Here is a 12,910-nt window from a genome sequence, read left to right as displayed (position 1 = left end):
GCGGAGCGGAGCCGGGGCGCGGCGGCGGCTCTCGTAGGATGTCGCCGCTGTTCAGCTGGGTGGCCAAGGTAGGGAGCCCGCGCCCGAGCCCGCTTTCCTCCGCCCCTCCGGGGGAAAGCAAAGCGCGGAGTTGGCCGGCGCGGCCGCTTCGCCGGGAGGCGGGTCCGGTGCGAGGCAGCCCGGCTGTGCTGTGCGGTTGGGTAGAGCGCGGGGCAGCCCGCGTCGGTCCCGCTGGGGCCGAGCGGCAGCCTGGGAGGCGCGGGTTTGCCGGAGGCAGAGCCCGGCCGCGGGAGGTGCGGGGGCGCGGGCGCGCTCGGCGCTGCGCGGGCGGCGGCGGGGGGTTCCCTTGGCCGCCTCAGAAGTTACGAGGAGCTGTAGTTCAGCTCTTAACGCGGGACTTCTTTGCCTAAACGTGACTTAACGTATGTATCGAGCATGGGGTTTTGTGGCTAGGACTGCGGTAGTATCTTCTACTGTGGCTGTGAAACCGTACGTGTGGATGCAGAACGGCAGAGATGGTTAAAAAAATCTGGAATGTGGCTTTTGAGATGATGTTATAAAAATTTATTTTCAAATGAACAGTAATTCTCCATTTAAAATGACACATATAGAACGGAAGAGGACAAGTAGGTGGACTATGATAGATGAGAACTAGGGCTCCTTTGAGGAATTGGCTGAAAAACATGAGAACGTAACTTGAAGTTAGGCAAGCAGGCAGGCTGGTCTACTGGGCAGAYCTCTAGCACCTCGCTCGCCCGTCTGTTTCGGCAGGTGTAGTTTTTGGCCAGTTGYGCGATCACTGTACGCGTCCATCTCCCTGAACAGGTAACCTGCCCTGGGCAGGTGGGAAAGGGCAGCGCTCCRTGTGCGTCTTTGTTGCCCTCACAGAGATCCACGGATGGAAGGATTTGCTTTCTGCCCTATCATAAAAGTTCTTTTTTGCAGAATGGTTGAGGTTGGAAGGGACCTCTGGAGATCATCTAGTCCAACCCCCCTGCTCAAGCAGGGTCACCTAGAGCCACATTGTACAGGATCACATCCAGGTGGGTTTTAAAGTCTGTGCCATACAGCCCAACTCGCTGCATTTTCCTAGGGAATGAGAGCGGCTGATTTCTGTGTTGCAAACGTACTGATCGCATGTACAGGTGGCTATTAATAGTCAAAAATGAGCGATTCTGTTGAGTAAGCCATGTCACCRTAGGGTAGCCCGTTGCCCCTGCGGATCGTGAACTTGTCAGCCAGACAAAGCCGCCAGTCAGGAAGAAGTTAGTCTTGGAAGAGGGACAAGGCAGAACTTGCCGCGCGGAGACTTGGCAACTTCACTAGAGAAGGTAACAGAAACTCTTGCAGAAACACACACTTCTAACTTTGTTTATAGAAGTGTTTTCTAGGGTTTCAAAAATAACTGTTACAATGCTGTTTTATTCTTTCTAATAGTAAAGATTTATTCTTTTAATAGCAATTAGTCACCAGTGCTAATTTGAGAGAGAAAGCAAAGCAATTTGTTCAGAAATATAAAATGAGGCTTATTAAAAGAGAGGGGTTTTCTGCCTGCCAAAGTCTGATCAGTAAAAATGTAGGAAAGACTGCTGTATGCTTTCAAGGCAAATGTAAGCCTTTTCAGTTTTTATAAGATGGTGGCTCGCTCCCGAGCAGGCAACGGCTCCAGGGTGCAGGGAGAGGAGCCCCGCGACCCAGGGCTGAGCCCCTAAGTCTGCTGGTGAAACGGGTTACCCTCCGCTCAGGAGCACGAGTGCCTGGCGGCACCGTGCAAGTCCCCGGGCCTGTCAGTGCTTACCAGTGAAGTAATTCACTCCTGTGCGCTGTAAAATCGGACCCTAGTGTTTATGTTAACGTTACCTTTGGCTATGTCTTCATTACAGGCTTTTGTGTGGTATTTCACCCARCATGTCTCCCACCTACGAGCAGAATCGATCCCTGGGGATGCGTTTGGTAGCGCTACCGGTGCCTGTTGCGGGGCCTGTTCTGGGTGGCAGGAGAAAGCMCTCGTCGAGCCTTCTCTGGGCTGGTGTTGGCCGCGTGGACGCTGGCTAAACCACTTGGAGGATGGCTCAGTGGATAACGAATTCTTAAGTAGCAACTTCTTTTAGTCTATTAAAATTATTTTATTAAAAGGTTAGTTGTATCTTTTTCTGGCATGGTTTTATAAAAAAATATAGCTGACTTCAGATAAGTCTTTTTGCCTAAACACCTTAAAACACAATTTGTTCATAGTGTAAACTCACTTTGGACAGTTTTAGGTAGATGCTGCAGCTGCTTTYGTAGCCATAGAAATAATGTGCTAATTTAAAAAATGTGTTCAGTTTAGTTCATTGCAATAACTGTTATTCAAAGTAAAGAAATCATTTTGGAGCCAAAAAACATGAAAGCTTTCAATCGGTAAATAAAATTTAAATTGAAATGTTATATTTTACTAATTTACGGTGTGCTTTCATACCATTAATTCATTATTTGGAGATAAGTCTTTTGATACTTTTAAAATGCATTTTTACCTATATATACATTGTGTCTAATACTGCTTTAGATTAGGTAAAAAAGAACTTTACAGTGCTAGTTGTCTACAACCCTTGATTTTTTTTCTAGCTTCTATTTAGAAGCAGTTTGACAGAAATCACAAAGAATTGATTGTTGAAGGAATAAACTAAGAAACAGTTCTTAGCRTAATGAAATGTAGAAATTGAGAATTTGAGTAAATGTATCCTCAGATTCTCAGCAATTTAAGCAATTTATCCACAGTATGTCTTTCTAGTTAGCCAAGATGAATATTGTGTATTATATAAAAACTGTGTTTAGCTTCAACTCATGTTGTCTAAAGATTATAAATTAACAGGAAACCAGTAAAGAAAATAACTGAGGCAGAATGCAAACCACGTTTATACGATTTAATTCAAGGTTTCTTGTACAGTGATTTTTGGTGGTATGGATCAATCAGCCGTGGTTGGCCTCCTCTGCCGTCTGCAATCCCATCCACTTCCAGCCTGCAGCAAGGCAGGATTGTCACCAGTCCTGGGGTGGCGACCTGGCGCTGCGGGGTTTCTTGCTACAGCTGGAAGAACCTCAGAGAGCAGGCCACCAGCACCCACAGGAACGAGTATGGCCCTCTTAGGGTGGGTTTGCAGCGTAGCTGGTCCCCGATGGGTTTCAAATCTGGGAGCTCAGACCAAGAAGCTGATCATTTGGATTTCTCCTGCTCTGATGAGTGCTCTGAAATGGCCAGTGGTGAAGCAACAAGCATTATTTTTTCAATGATTGCTGAGGCAGAATTACCTATGGGCTCTATTCAGTTGGGAAGCTCACTAGGTATCTCCCCCCAAAAAAGTTCCTATACCACTCAGTGCAGTAAGGCTCATTTACTTGGCTTCTGCCTTTAAACATTACTTAAACACTAATTACAGTAAGAGTGGAAATGTCACTTATTTTTTTCCGGGAGTCCTAGTATGGTTTARTGATCTCAGTAGAATTGGTCTTGCTGACGTTGTGCCATTATTTCTATTGTTTCCTAAATCGTAAGAGGGCCTAATTGACCTCTGAGGGAGAATGCTTAGGGGTAACAATCTACTCCTTGGTTTAGGCCAGGAACTGCAAATTAAAGTGCTTTGCCTTCTGGAAGAGAATGAGGAGTAGTGAGAGGCTGAAAATCGGACAGCCCAAGAAATTCCAACCCCTCCTGCTTTTTTTTTTTTTTTTCCTTTTAAATAGTGCTTTGAAAAGCCCATCTTGTCCTTTTTTCCATGTCCGTTTTAGGGTATACCATGCTCATTTATGTGGACATTTTGTTACAGCTGTACAGACTTCCCTCTTTCACTTACTCCCCACCGCCTGCAGCAAAGTTGAGCTGCTTTGGGCMTCTTTAACCCCTTGGTAAATGACCTGCATTTTAACCAAATAAATCAGGATTTGGCCTTTAAGGAAGACTGCAGAAGCTGTCATCTTCTCTGAYCCAATTGGATAAGCTTATTGGATCTGAGACCAATAAGCTTATTTGCAGAGGTGAATAAATGGTGGTGGTGCTCCATGGTGAACAGCCCATGTTTGCATTGGTGCATTCCTCCCCATAATCCTGTTGCTAAATGAATCTAAATACTTGGATGCTGTAGTAAGAAGCAGAGATTTAACTGAGAARTGGTGTCAGGGAAGAATCAAGACTAGCTGGAGGGAAAAGACTCCGATGCTGCAGTCCCACTTGTAGAAGAAACCTCCCTGAAGCCGTTTGCGCTGCRGGCAGGGCTGGAGAGGCAGAAGCCTCGCTCGTCTCCCGGGCAGGCTGCCCGCAGCGCAACGGAGAGAAACTCGGATGGCTGCAGGACCCCCCTTTTGGGGCCCGTGTCCAAGTGACCTCCCGCTTGGGGAATAGTAGGTTGCCATTTGGTGTTTTTCTCCAGGTCAGTTTGTGTTTGGAGAAAAATGTTGTTGCCAATTGACAGTTTAGGGTTAAGTGTGGTTTACTGAACACGCTGGGCATAGTGAGCTTRTACGGTTTTCTGTATGCCAGTCACTTCCCCAGCTTCCCCCGCAGGGGTCTCAGCGATGACTGAGGAATATGCGCTCAGCATTTGAAATGAAGTCAGTTCTGGGGTGAAACCGCTCTGTTACTCAGCAGTTAGGTTCTCTATGGAGCTGTTCACTTTTATTCTTGGTCCTTCCATTCCTTTCTACGAACGCAAGGCCTGAATTACYCCCTCTCTGCTTCGATGTCCCCGATTACATGGGAGAAGTGCAGAATRCAGTGCAGCATAGAGGCTCTCGGCGCTTTTATGTGGCTCTACAGAGGTGGTGTGTCAGTGTCCTTTGCAGTTCTGCAGTCCATTAAGAGTGCTTAATAAGTAGTAAGTTGTTTCTATAGTGAAATTCCTGGGCATGTACATTTGAGCTTGCAAAGGCTTTGCTTTTGAATCATTCATGCCTTTCGGAATTAATTTCTTATGAGTATCCACTTTCAGATTCATGTCGACCTTCAAATTTAATAGTAAGTCAAGACTGAGTAGGTGGCTGAGCTTGCTGTTTTATATAGGTCCTGCCCTCTACAAGTCAAAACTTTGAGACTCTAATTTGCTTTCCTTAGCTGAAAAGCTCTCCGGAAATTGGTGTTATTAACTGGCTTTGTGTGGTAAACATGTTTTGGGCCAGACCAGAAACAAATAGTATTAGATCCTGCAGGACCAGGAAAAAATCCCTGTTCCATCAGACAGAGATGGTACAGCTAAGCTTATATTTTATATATACATGCATACATATATATATATTGCACTGCAGTTTAGCATTATTTGCTCTACATTTAATGATCTGAAGTACTACTTCACATTATAGCCTGTTTTTCTGGAAGCTTTTCTGCTTTTCTATCTCTTTTGGACAGTGAAACGRTCTTTTATGTGCAACAGAAGTATCTCTGAGAACACAAAAGCAGCTGTTTGGCTCTGGATTCCCTCAATAGAAATGTCTTTAAGAGAAATGCCAGGCAAAGTAGTAGTACCACTTTCTTCACAATTCCAGSATTACAAGACAATTCCAATTTTTTATTTCCCATCCTCTCGTGAATACAGAAGCAGCAGCAGCATTTCTGAGAAGCCTCTACCTTATGGACATCTTGGTACATTTTTTTCTATGCCAACCAATAATTATGATATACTTATGATTTTAAAATACTTATGATTTTAAAATAAAGCACTTAAAAAGACTTATTGGAATTGAAGGAGCTAAGACTATAAAATGGACATTGCCTAGTGGCTTAGCAAGTAAATCTTTGACAGAAACACTATCTCAGTGTTAATTGAATTACAGCCTGACTATAAATATAGTCTTTTGAATTAAAAACCTTTATACCTGAACATTAAAGGTGAAATACTAATGGATCTTCTCTTACTGAGAGAAGAAAAAAGAATCACAACCTCTTTTTTATTGGTATTTTACGTAGCATTGAAGATATATAAAATATACCAAAAGATGTGCCAAAGAGAAGCTTTTTTACTAATATGCGTGGGAGGCCTGGCAACAGAAAGGAAGAGCTGGCAAGACCTGCAGCTGGAACTCAAAGAATAGAAACTGAGGCAAGGAAAGACATTAAACTCTGTATATTGGTTTTAGCATCGTTATTTGTGTACACTAGTGCATCTGAATTGGTTTGGGTTATTCTTTGATTTTAATCATGTTATGGTAACAATTCTGAATTAACATGTAACTGTAACATTTTAACAGGAGAGTTTTAAAGTAAAATCCTTCTGAGAAACATAATTTGCTTTTATTAGAAGCAAGGAGGAGGTTAAGGTATTCTGACTGTGTAAAGGCAGAATAGAACATAACACCTGAGTTTCCACTAGCACTTTTCATGTGCCTGCAAGTTCCTGAAAGGCTGARGTGATATTCCTAGATGAGCTGCCCAGGTGTGCAAAAGCTATGGATAGGAGCCTAAGTAAATCACTTACAGGCTGCCTTTGTATTAGCAAGTAGTGTGCAAGCAGTAGGAATAAGCTGTTAAAGTGCAACTGTTAGTGCTGAGCACCCGACCTGTAATCGGTTCAGGAAAGGGTGATTTATTTTGGAATATCCTTCATTTAACCCCATGGACTGGATGCCTGTTTGCAGTGAAAAGCATCAAATAGGCTCTTGGAGCACATCTTCCAGTTTAGCTTTGTCTAAACGGCCTCCAGTTCAGGCATTTTGAGATGGCTCCACAGTGTGATCCACTGCAGAATAAATGGATTGGGAAAGGTACCTTCRAAAGCACATTCCTGATCCAAACGAAAATACTGAAGTAGTCACRCTTGTGTAATACTTGAGAGACCTGTTAGAGAAGTTGGACATACAGCATATGTACAGCTTTCCAGTTGCTGGCACTGAGGTGAGGGGTGGGAACCCTTCAGAGAATTTTTGTTTTACTGAGATTTTGACATTTCCACTAGTGTTTAATGTGGTTTTTCAAGCCTTTCCTGACTTTTAGACAAGTCAGGAAGATGGGGTCTGTTCTTTCTAGAGGAAGACTTGGGGCATGATGGAAAGGGTCGTATTTGGGTTTGTGAGAGTAGGAGCACCACGTGCGGGAGGAGGTCAGGCCGTCAGAAGCAGCAGAGGCTGYGGGGTCGACCGGCCTGATCCGTGCCAGCACAGCCGTGCTGCTGCTTGGGGCCGAGGGCCTCGGGCCTCCTTGTCGCTGAAGGGCGCCTTTCTGTTCCCCACCTTCGGTCCTGCGCTCTCCCTGCTGCTTCTTGCCGTCTCCACGAGCCAGCTCAGGGTGAGCTGGGATTTTACAGGTGTGCAGATCTACCGGCGAGCTGCTGCACTAAGAGGCCAGCTGCTTCTGCCCCGGCGTCCCACAGTCTGTCTTGCACTGGTACAAAGTCTCACCTGAACTCTCTGGGAGCAAGTTAATCCAGTGAGCCCTTTCGCCCCTTCCCAGAGTCTAGAGTGTTTTTCTGCTAGTTTGTCTTTCTGTGTCAGTCAAACACTTCTGCTGGCCGGCACTGGCAAAGTGACTGGAGCTCRTGACGGCAGGTTGTGGTGGGAGCAGGATTTCTGCTTTCGGCAGATGTGAGCTCTTGCRTCAGCTTAGCTGTCCTGAAAATCTGCCCGCTGATGTAGCCTAGCCAGCCGTGTGCGTTGTGGTGTTTTACTGTGTGAGGTTAAACAAACCATGTCTCCATCAAGTCTGATTTGAAAAAAATACACATTTTATTAGTCATTAATATTTAGATAATGTAAAGGATTTCTGTGAGATAGTGATGGACAGAAGGAAGTCAAACTGAAGCACTGTGAAGAGACAGTAAAAGCAGGAATCTGCTGCTGTTCTCAGTGCAGTGCGCATGTGAGCGCACATGTTGATGATCACCTTATAGTCACCTTACAAAAAGTCCTTAGGTTCATCTTGGTGAAGTACCTGGAAATTCATATTTACCCAAGAGGTGGCTTTGAACATATGTATGCTTTTCTCTGTGCTTTTACCACATCATCACTGTAGTTAAAAACATGTAGTATTTTCCAGGGGGAATCTCTGATATGCACTAACTAAACAGGATTTTCAGGTACAGATACCCTCTTAAATTGCAGGAGAAGAGACTAGGTATGCATAGTTACACAGATACGCTCACAGATATGGGAAATGACAAAGCTGAGCAAAACTAAATAGTTCCGCCCCCCCCCCCCTTTTTTTTTTGTTTGGTCAAGCATTTTCAGGGTTTTGTGTATTTATTTCAAGGAGCACTGTAACCAAATACCTTATTTTTATTAGATCTTAACAGTTGCCTCTCTACATTTRCTGGACCATTGGTCTGCTGTTATAGTACCAATGAGGGGAGCTCACTGGAACTGTTGTCATGGAAATTTGGATGGCTAGTACTTCTTTCTAAATGTTTCATGCTGTTTTTGTTTCTTTGGATCTTTTTATAGCTTACAATCTCCTCAAATGCAAACTATGGAAAAGGGGATTTGTAGAAGTGCTCTGGAGTTTTGGACAAATATGTACAAGAGGTCTGTCTTTAAAACTGCATTGGTAGTACCCAGGCTTTGACCCAAAAACACATGCTGGAATTTCAGATTTTGGATAAATCCCATTGAAATATAATCTCTAGGATTTAGCATTTTGTGGAAGTGATTGGCATTTCCATTTGACATACCATTATCAGAGGCTGACTTTTATTGACTTCAGAATTCAGAAATGCTTTCTTTCATTAAAAAAAACTTAGTTTACAGATCTATCTCTGTATTTTGTTCATAATGTACAGAATCATATACTCACTTACTGTAGGCTGTTACGCTTCGCCTAGGATTTTGTATACTCACAGTTTGGTGTTTTTGAAGACTTGATAATGCTTTCCCACATATTTAAAAGAAGCAACACAAAGGAGCCCAATCCATTTGTGTATTAGGTGTGGCTAAAATACTGGCAGACCCTAGTGCTGATGTCATTCTTTGGGAAAATAAAACTGTGTGCTAAAAGGACTCTTTTCTTCCTTCTTTTCTTTTCTTACTCCTTCAGCTAGTCCATCCGTTTGTCCTTTTAGAGTATTGTTTTTGTATCCATCTCTTTTGTGAGGATCACGTAAGTTTCCTGTTTTTACAAATATTCTTACATATCTGGGCAATTTTACTTACTCCCACAAACTTTCCCTACATTCTTGCATGTAAATTCTGTGTCAGTCTTGCAGTCTTTTTCTAGTTAGCCATCCTGAGACGAAGTCAATCATTTACTGCAAGACAAGTTGCAGTGTGAAATTGCAGATTGTTACTTGTCATGTATTATTGTCATTCTGTGTGATCTCAATACATGGAAAATGAAGGATCTGAAGAAAATGGAGAGATGCAACTACTTGTTTAAACTGGGGAAGAATATGCCCACAGACAACTGGGGTGGAGTGGTAGCTAATCTAGAAAGTTCACACTTGCAATTGTTACCTGCCTGTACTCCTAAGATAAGAGTTTTCCTATCTTTCTACACAGAGGTAAATACAGATTTCTATACAGATGAATTTCTACACACATAAAACTAATAATCTGTTGCTGTCCTGCATCTTAGTTACTGCAGCAATACTTTTCCTTTTCTTCACCTACAGTCTGTCTTGCTGATACCCATTGAAAATACTACTGTGATTCTCTTAGCTAACCGTTCTACATCTCCTTTCATTCCTTRACTGATTCCCTGTTCTTTATCGCATTACATCAACGAAAACTGTAGCTTTTTTCTCAGGCACTCCACAGTTTGCCTTTGCCCTGACATCTCGTGCTCAGTGTTGGAAAGCTGACACTCACTCACAGTTGGCTGAGATGCTAGTCCCTGCTATTTGTTAGTGTTTTCAACAAAACTTTTTGTTTTCTTCTATGTTGCTCGTCACCTTCAGATGGAGCATAGGCAACCAAAAAATTAACTCTATTCTTCTACCGTGGTTTCTTCTACTGCATGTTACACTAACCAATTTTTTCTCATAAAGAATTCCCTTATCTGTGTACATGAATCCTTTTACTCTGGCTAGTCTTATATCTGGATAGCGAGACCAGTATTTTATTCTTTGTGTGCAATGCATAGCAGTGTAGGAGGAGGTCTGCAGCTGATTTTCATAGATGCTTCAGAATGCAAAAARGAATAATTTTACAATGAGTGAAAGAGTGCTGCAGGATTTGACCATCAATATATTTCAGGGTCTGAGGAGGAACAGAAAAGAGGAAAAGTTGCACTTTAGCAGTGGAGATCCTGGTCTATTTTTCTCTTTATAAAATTTTGTCTAGAGCCCAAAGTTCTAATGTTAAGGATAAGGTTTTTAAAAGTGACCTCAACTTTGGTCATCCAACCCCAAGCACTTAACATCTATATTTGGTTGAAACATTGAATACTCACCACTCACCACTCTGTTTTGGGTTTTGTGGATAAGGCAATACTTAAATACAGCTTTGAAAGTACCGTGGAGTTTAGAATTCAAGATGCGATTATCAGAGAAGTCTAATATAGTGAGCTGTACAGGCCAGCAGAATTTCAGTGTTCAGTAGTTGTCTACCTGATTTACCACTCTCTACCAGGCTTAACCTGGGAGGAGAGTGAAACCCTGAAAAAGAAGCAGATTCCATTTTTTTTCCTTTGTCTCCTTGTAACTTATGGCTGAATGAAGTATGATATAGATCAAAGTTGATATTTATATGATAATACAAATAAGCAGGGGAAGTTCAGAAATGTTCATGGCTGACATGCATTACTGGAAGCTTTTGTTTACACTCTTTTATCAGTATCTTTTTTTCATTGATGACAGTTCTCTATATAGTGCACTATCACGCAGTCGCTCCTTTTGGAAAGGCACAGTGGTTAGGTCTGTTTGATTTTTAATTTGTTTTCCGTCAGTCCAGCTGGCTTGCTCTGACTGTAGTGATCTAAGAACATTCTTACTATTTCAGCTAGCATCTTGAGAATATCTTCCTCTTCAAATAAATCAGTATGGTTCTCTACCTTTTTTCTGCTGTAATATTTTTTCTGCATTGCTCTTCCACTTAGAAACAAAAAGAACTTTGAGACTGAGACTCCAATTAATAAATTTCCCTCAATTTCTTCTCTTGCTGTTCATTGGTTGTCATTTGTATTTCTATACTCCTGTTAGGCATCATTTGGACTGGGTACTGGGTGCTGTCATTATGGCAGTCCTTTAAATGAACTGGAAGATGCAGGTAAACAATCTGACTACAGTTTTAGAGGACTTTGATAACACGGTAGTATACCTAACGGAGAAAGAACAGAAGAATGAATTTCAGCTTTTACTGTTCATGTACTAGGGCTTTCCTTGTTCAAGCACTGCTTCTAAGCTCAATTAGCAGTGCCTCCTTCAGCCAAGTAATGATGCTGAGCTGCARTGACCAACAGGAAGCTATGGGCGTAGGCTGCAGATCTAGAGATGTCATACGAGATCTGTAGTGAATTTTGTACAAGATGTCAGTGTGAGAAATGCCCTCAGCAGGGAGAAACATGTTGGCACCTTCATAATCTGGAAGCGTTGATCTAAGGTCTGTTCTGGCGTCTTGTTCATAGGTATTTCCAGGGTGTTGCAGGAGTGAGACCTTAGCTCCATTCATCTTGATGGTGCCTTTTATCTATGTTTTGACAGCTCTCCTCCAGATAGGACTGAATACACAGCTTGATCTAAAAAGGGCAGTGACACCTGTGTTTTGTGTTAGTACGTACAAATGCACTATTGACTAGCAATAAAGGAAGCATGCTAGGCTGCCTATTACACTTGAAATGGAGAGAGGACAGCCAGTGAAGATGCCAACATTTTAATGGAGAGTGAGATCTAGTTAAGATGCCTGAAGGCACAGACAGGTGGTGTTAGGTGTGAAGTAGAGCTATGTGGGATGGTATTGGAGGACTGCCAACAGTAGGATAGTTGGTCTATAACTCTGCTTTGCAATTGATGCAGTCCTGCAGCCTGTGATGGCACTTGCAGTGGAACGCTTTCTTGCAGACAGTCTGTAATTGAAAGGCACGTTTTCCATACCAGTCATCTTCCTTTGAACGCATGGTTAAATACCTTTCAGATCTAGTGTCACATTTATTTTTCCTTTCTCTCTTCAATGTTCTAGCACACTTACGCACTTAGTGCATGTGTGACGGGTCCCTTACAATTACTGTCGAAGGCACTTGATTTAAGGATTTATGGAAGCTCTACAAGCTCTCTCTAAAGCTATTGTCATTGCTTTTCCATTCCCCGCCCCGTCCAAGATTCTTGTCAAATCTGAATTTGAGAAAAAGAATAGAACATGGAAAAGTTGAGCTTTTCACCTACTTCTAAAACTTTGATAGCTGTACCTTTTAACAGAAGGGAAGCAGAGTCTTACTTTCTTACCATCAACAGGAATTGGAAGAACCTACTTTTTAGGCCAATGATCCTTGACTCCTTGCGGGGGGGGGGAGCGGGGAGCAAGCTTTCCTGAGGTGATATTGCAATATCTTAATGGTGGGGATCTTAAGCAAATGTATTTTGTTTCTTTTGCTATCCTATACCATCGCATTAATAACTTTCAGTAAATGTTGGAGATAACGGGAGGTATTCAAAACCCGCCTGGATGTGATCCTGTCTAACATGCTCTAAGTGACCCTGCTTGAGCAGGGGGGTTGGAACTAGATGATCTCCAGAGGTCCCTTCCAACCTCAACCATTCTGTGATTCTGTGAAATGCAGATTGTCTTTAGGAAAGCGATGTGTTTTGGACTGTCCTTGATAACATAGTTTAGCAACTAATTCCAAGAGAGTTAGAATCATGATCTAAATTGTTTTGTGTCTTAATTTCTTCGCAAAAAGCTGAATAGTTTTCATCCAAATTATATAACAAATATTTTAAACTAAATAGTCCTGGTGAATTGTGAGAGATCAGTAAACTTTCTGTAATTCGCTCGCTTAAAAATTCAAAATACGATTAATTTTGTAGGA

At 42.5% G+C, this 12,910-nt stretch overlaps 1 protein-coding gene and 1 long non-coding RNA gene across 7 annotated transcripts in view; both read left to right on the top strand.

Annotated features, from left to right (window-relative positions):
• The window catches only part of TBC1D1 (TBC1 domain family member 1), a 107,183-nt gene that overhangs the window by 23,950 nt on the left and 70,323 nt on the right, over positions 1-12,910 (top strand). Inside the window, exon 1 of one of the 6 annotated variants that reach the window (XM_085322727.1) lies at positions 7-68. The exons of the other annotated variants lie outside the window; for them this stretch is intronic. Coding sequence (XP_085178853.1) covers positions 39-68 — 30 coding nt within the window. The 5' untranslated portion in view covers positions 7-38. Of the gene's footprint in view, positions 1-6; positions 69-12,910 lie in introns of those variants that run through there. 6 annotated transcript variants of the gene reach the window in all.
• On the top strand, positions 1,011-2,093 carry LOC146585548 (uncharacterized). Its single transcript, XR_014897978.1, has 3 exons — positions 1,011-1,043; positions 1,202-1,331; positions 1,884-2,093. It is a non-coding gene; the product is annotated as an uncharacterized LOC146585548 (long non-coding RNA).

The sequence above is a fragment of the Rhea americana genome, unplaced genomic scaffold, assembly GCF_003343005.1.
Source record: "Rhea americana isolate MKP2758 unplaced genomic scaffold, rheAme1 scaffold_8, whole genome shotgun sequence".
Lineage (NCBI taxonomy): Eukaryota > Metazoa > Chordata > Aves > Rheiformes > Rheidae > Rhea > Rhea americana.
The sequence above is the reverse complement of the archived record's forward strand: the minus strand, read 5'-3'. Positions and strand labels throughout refer to the sequence as shown.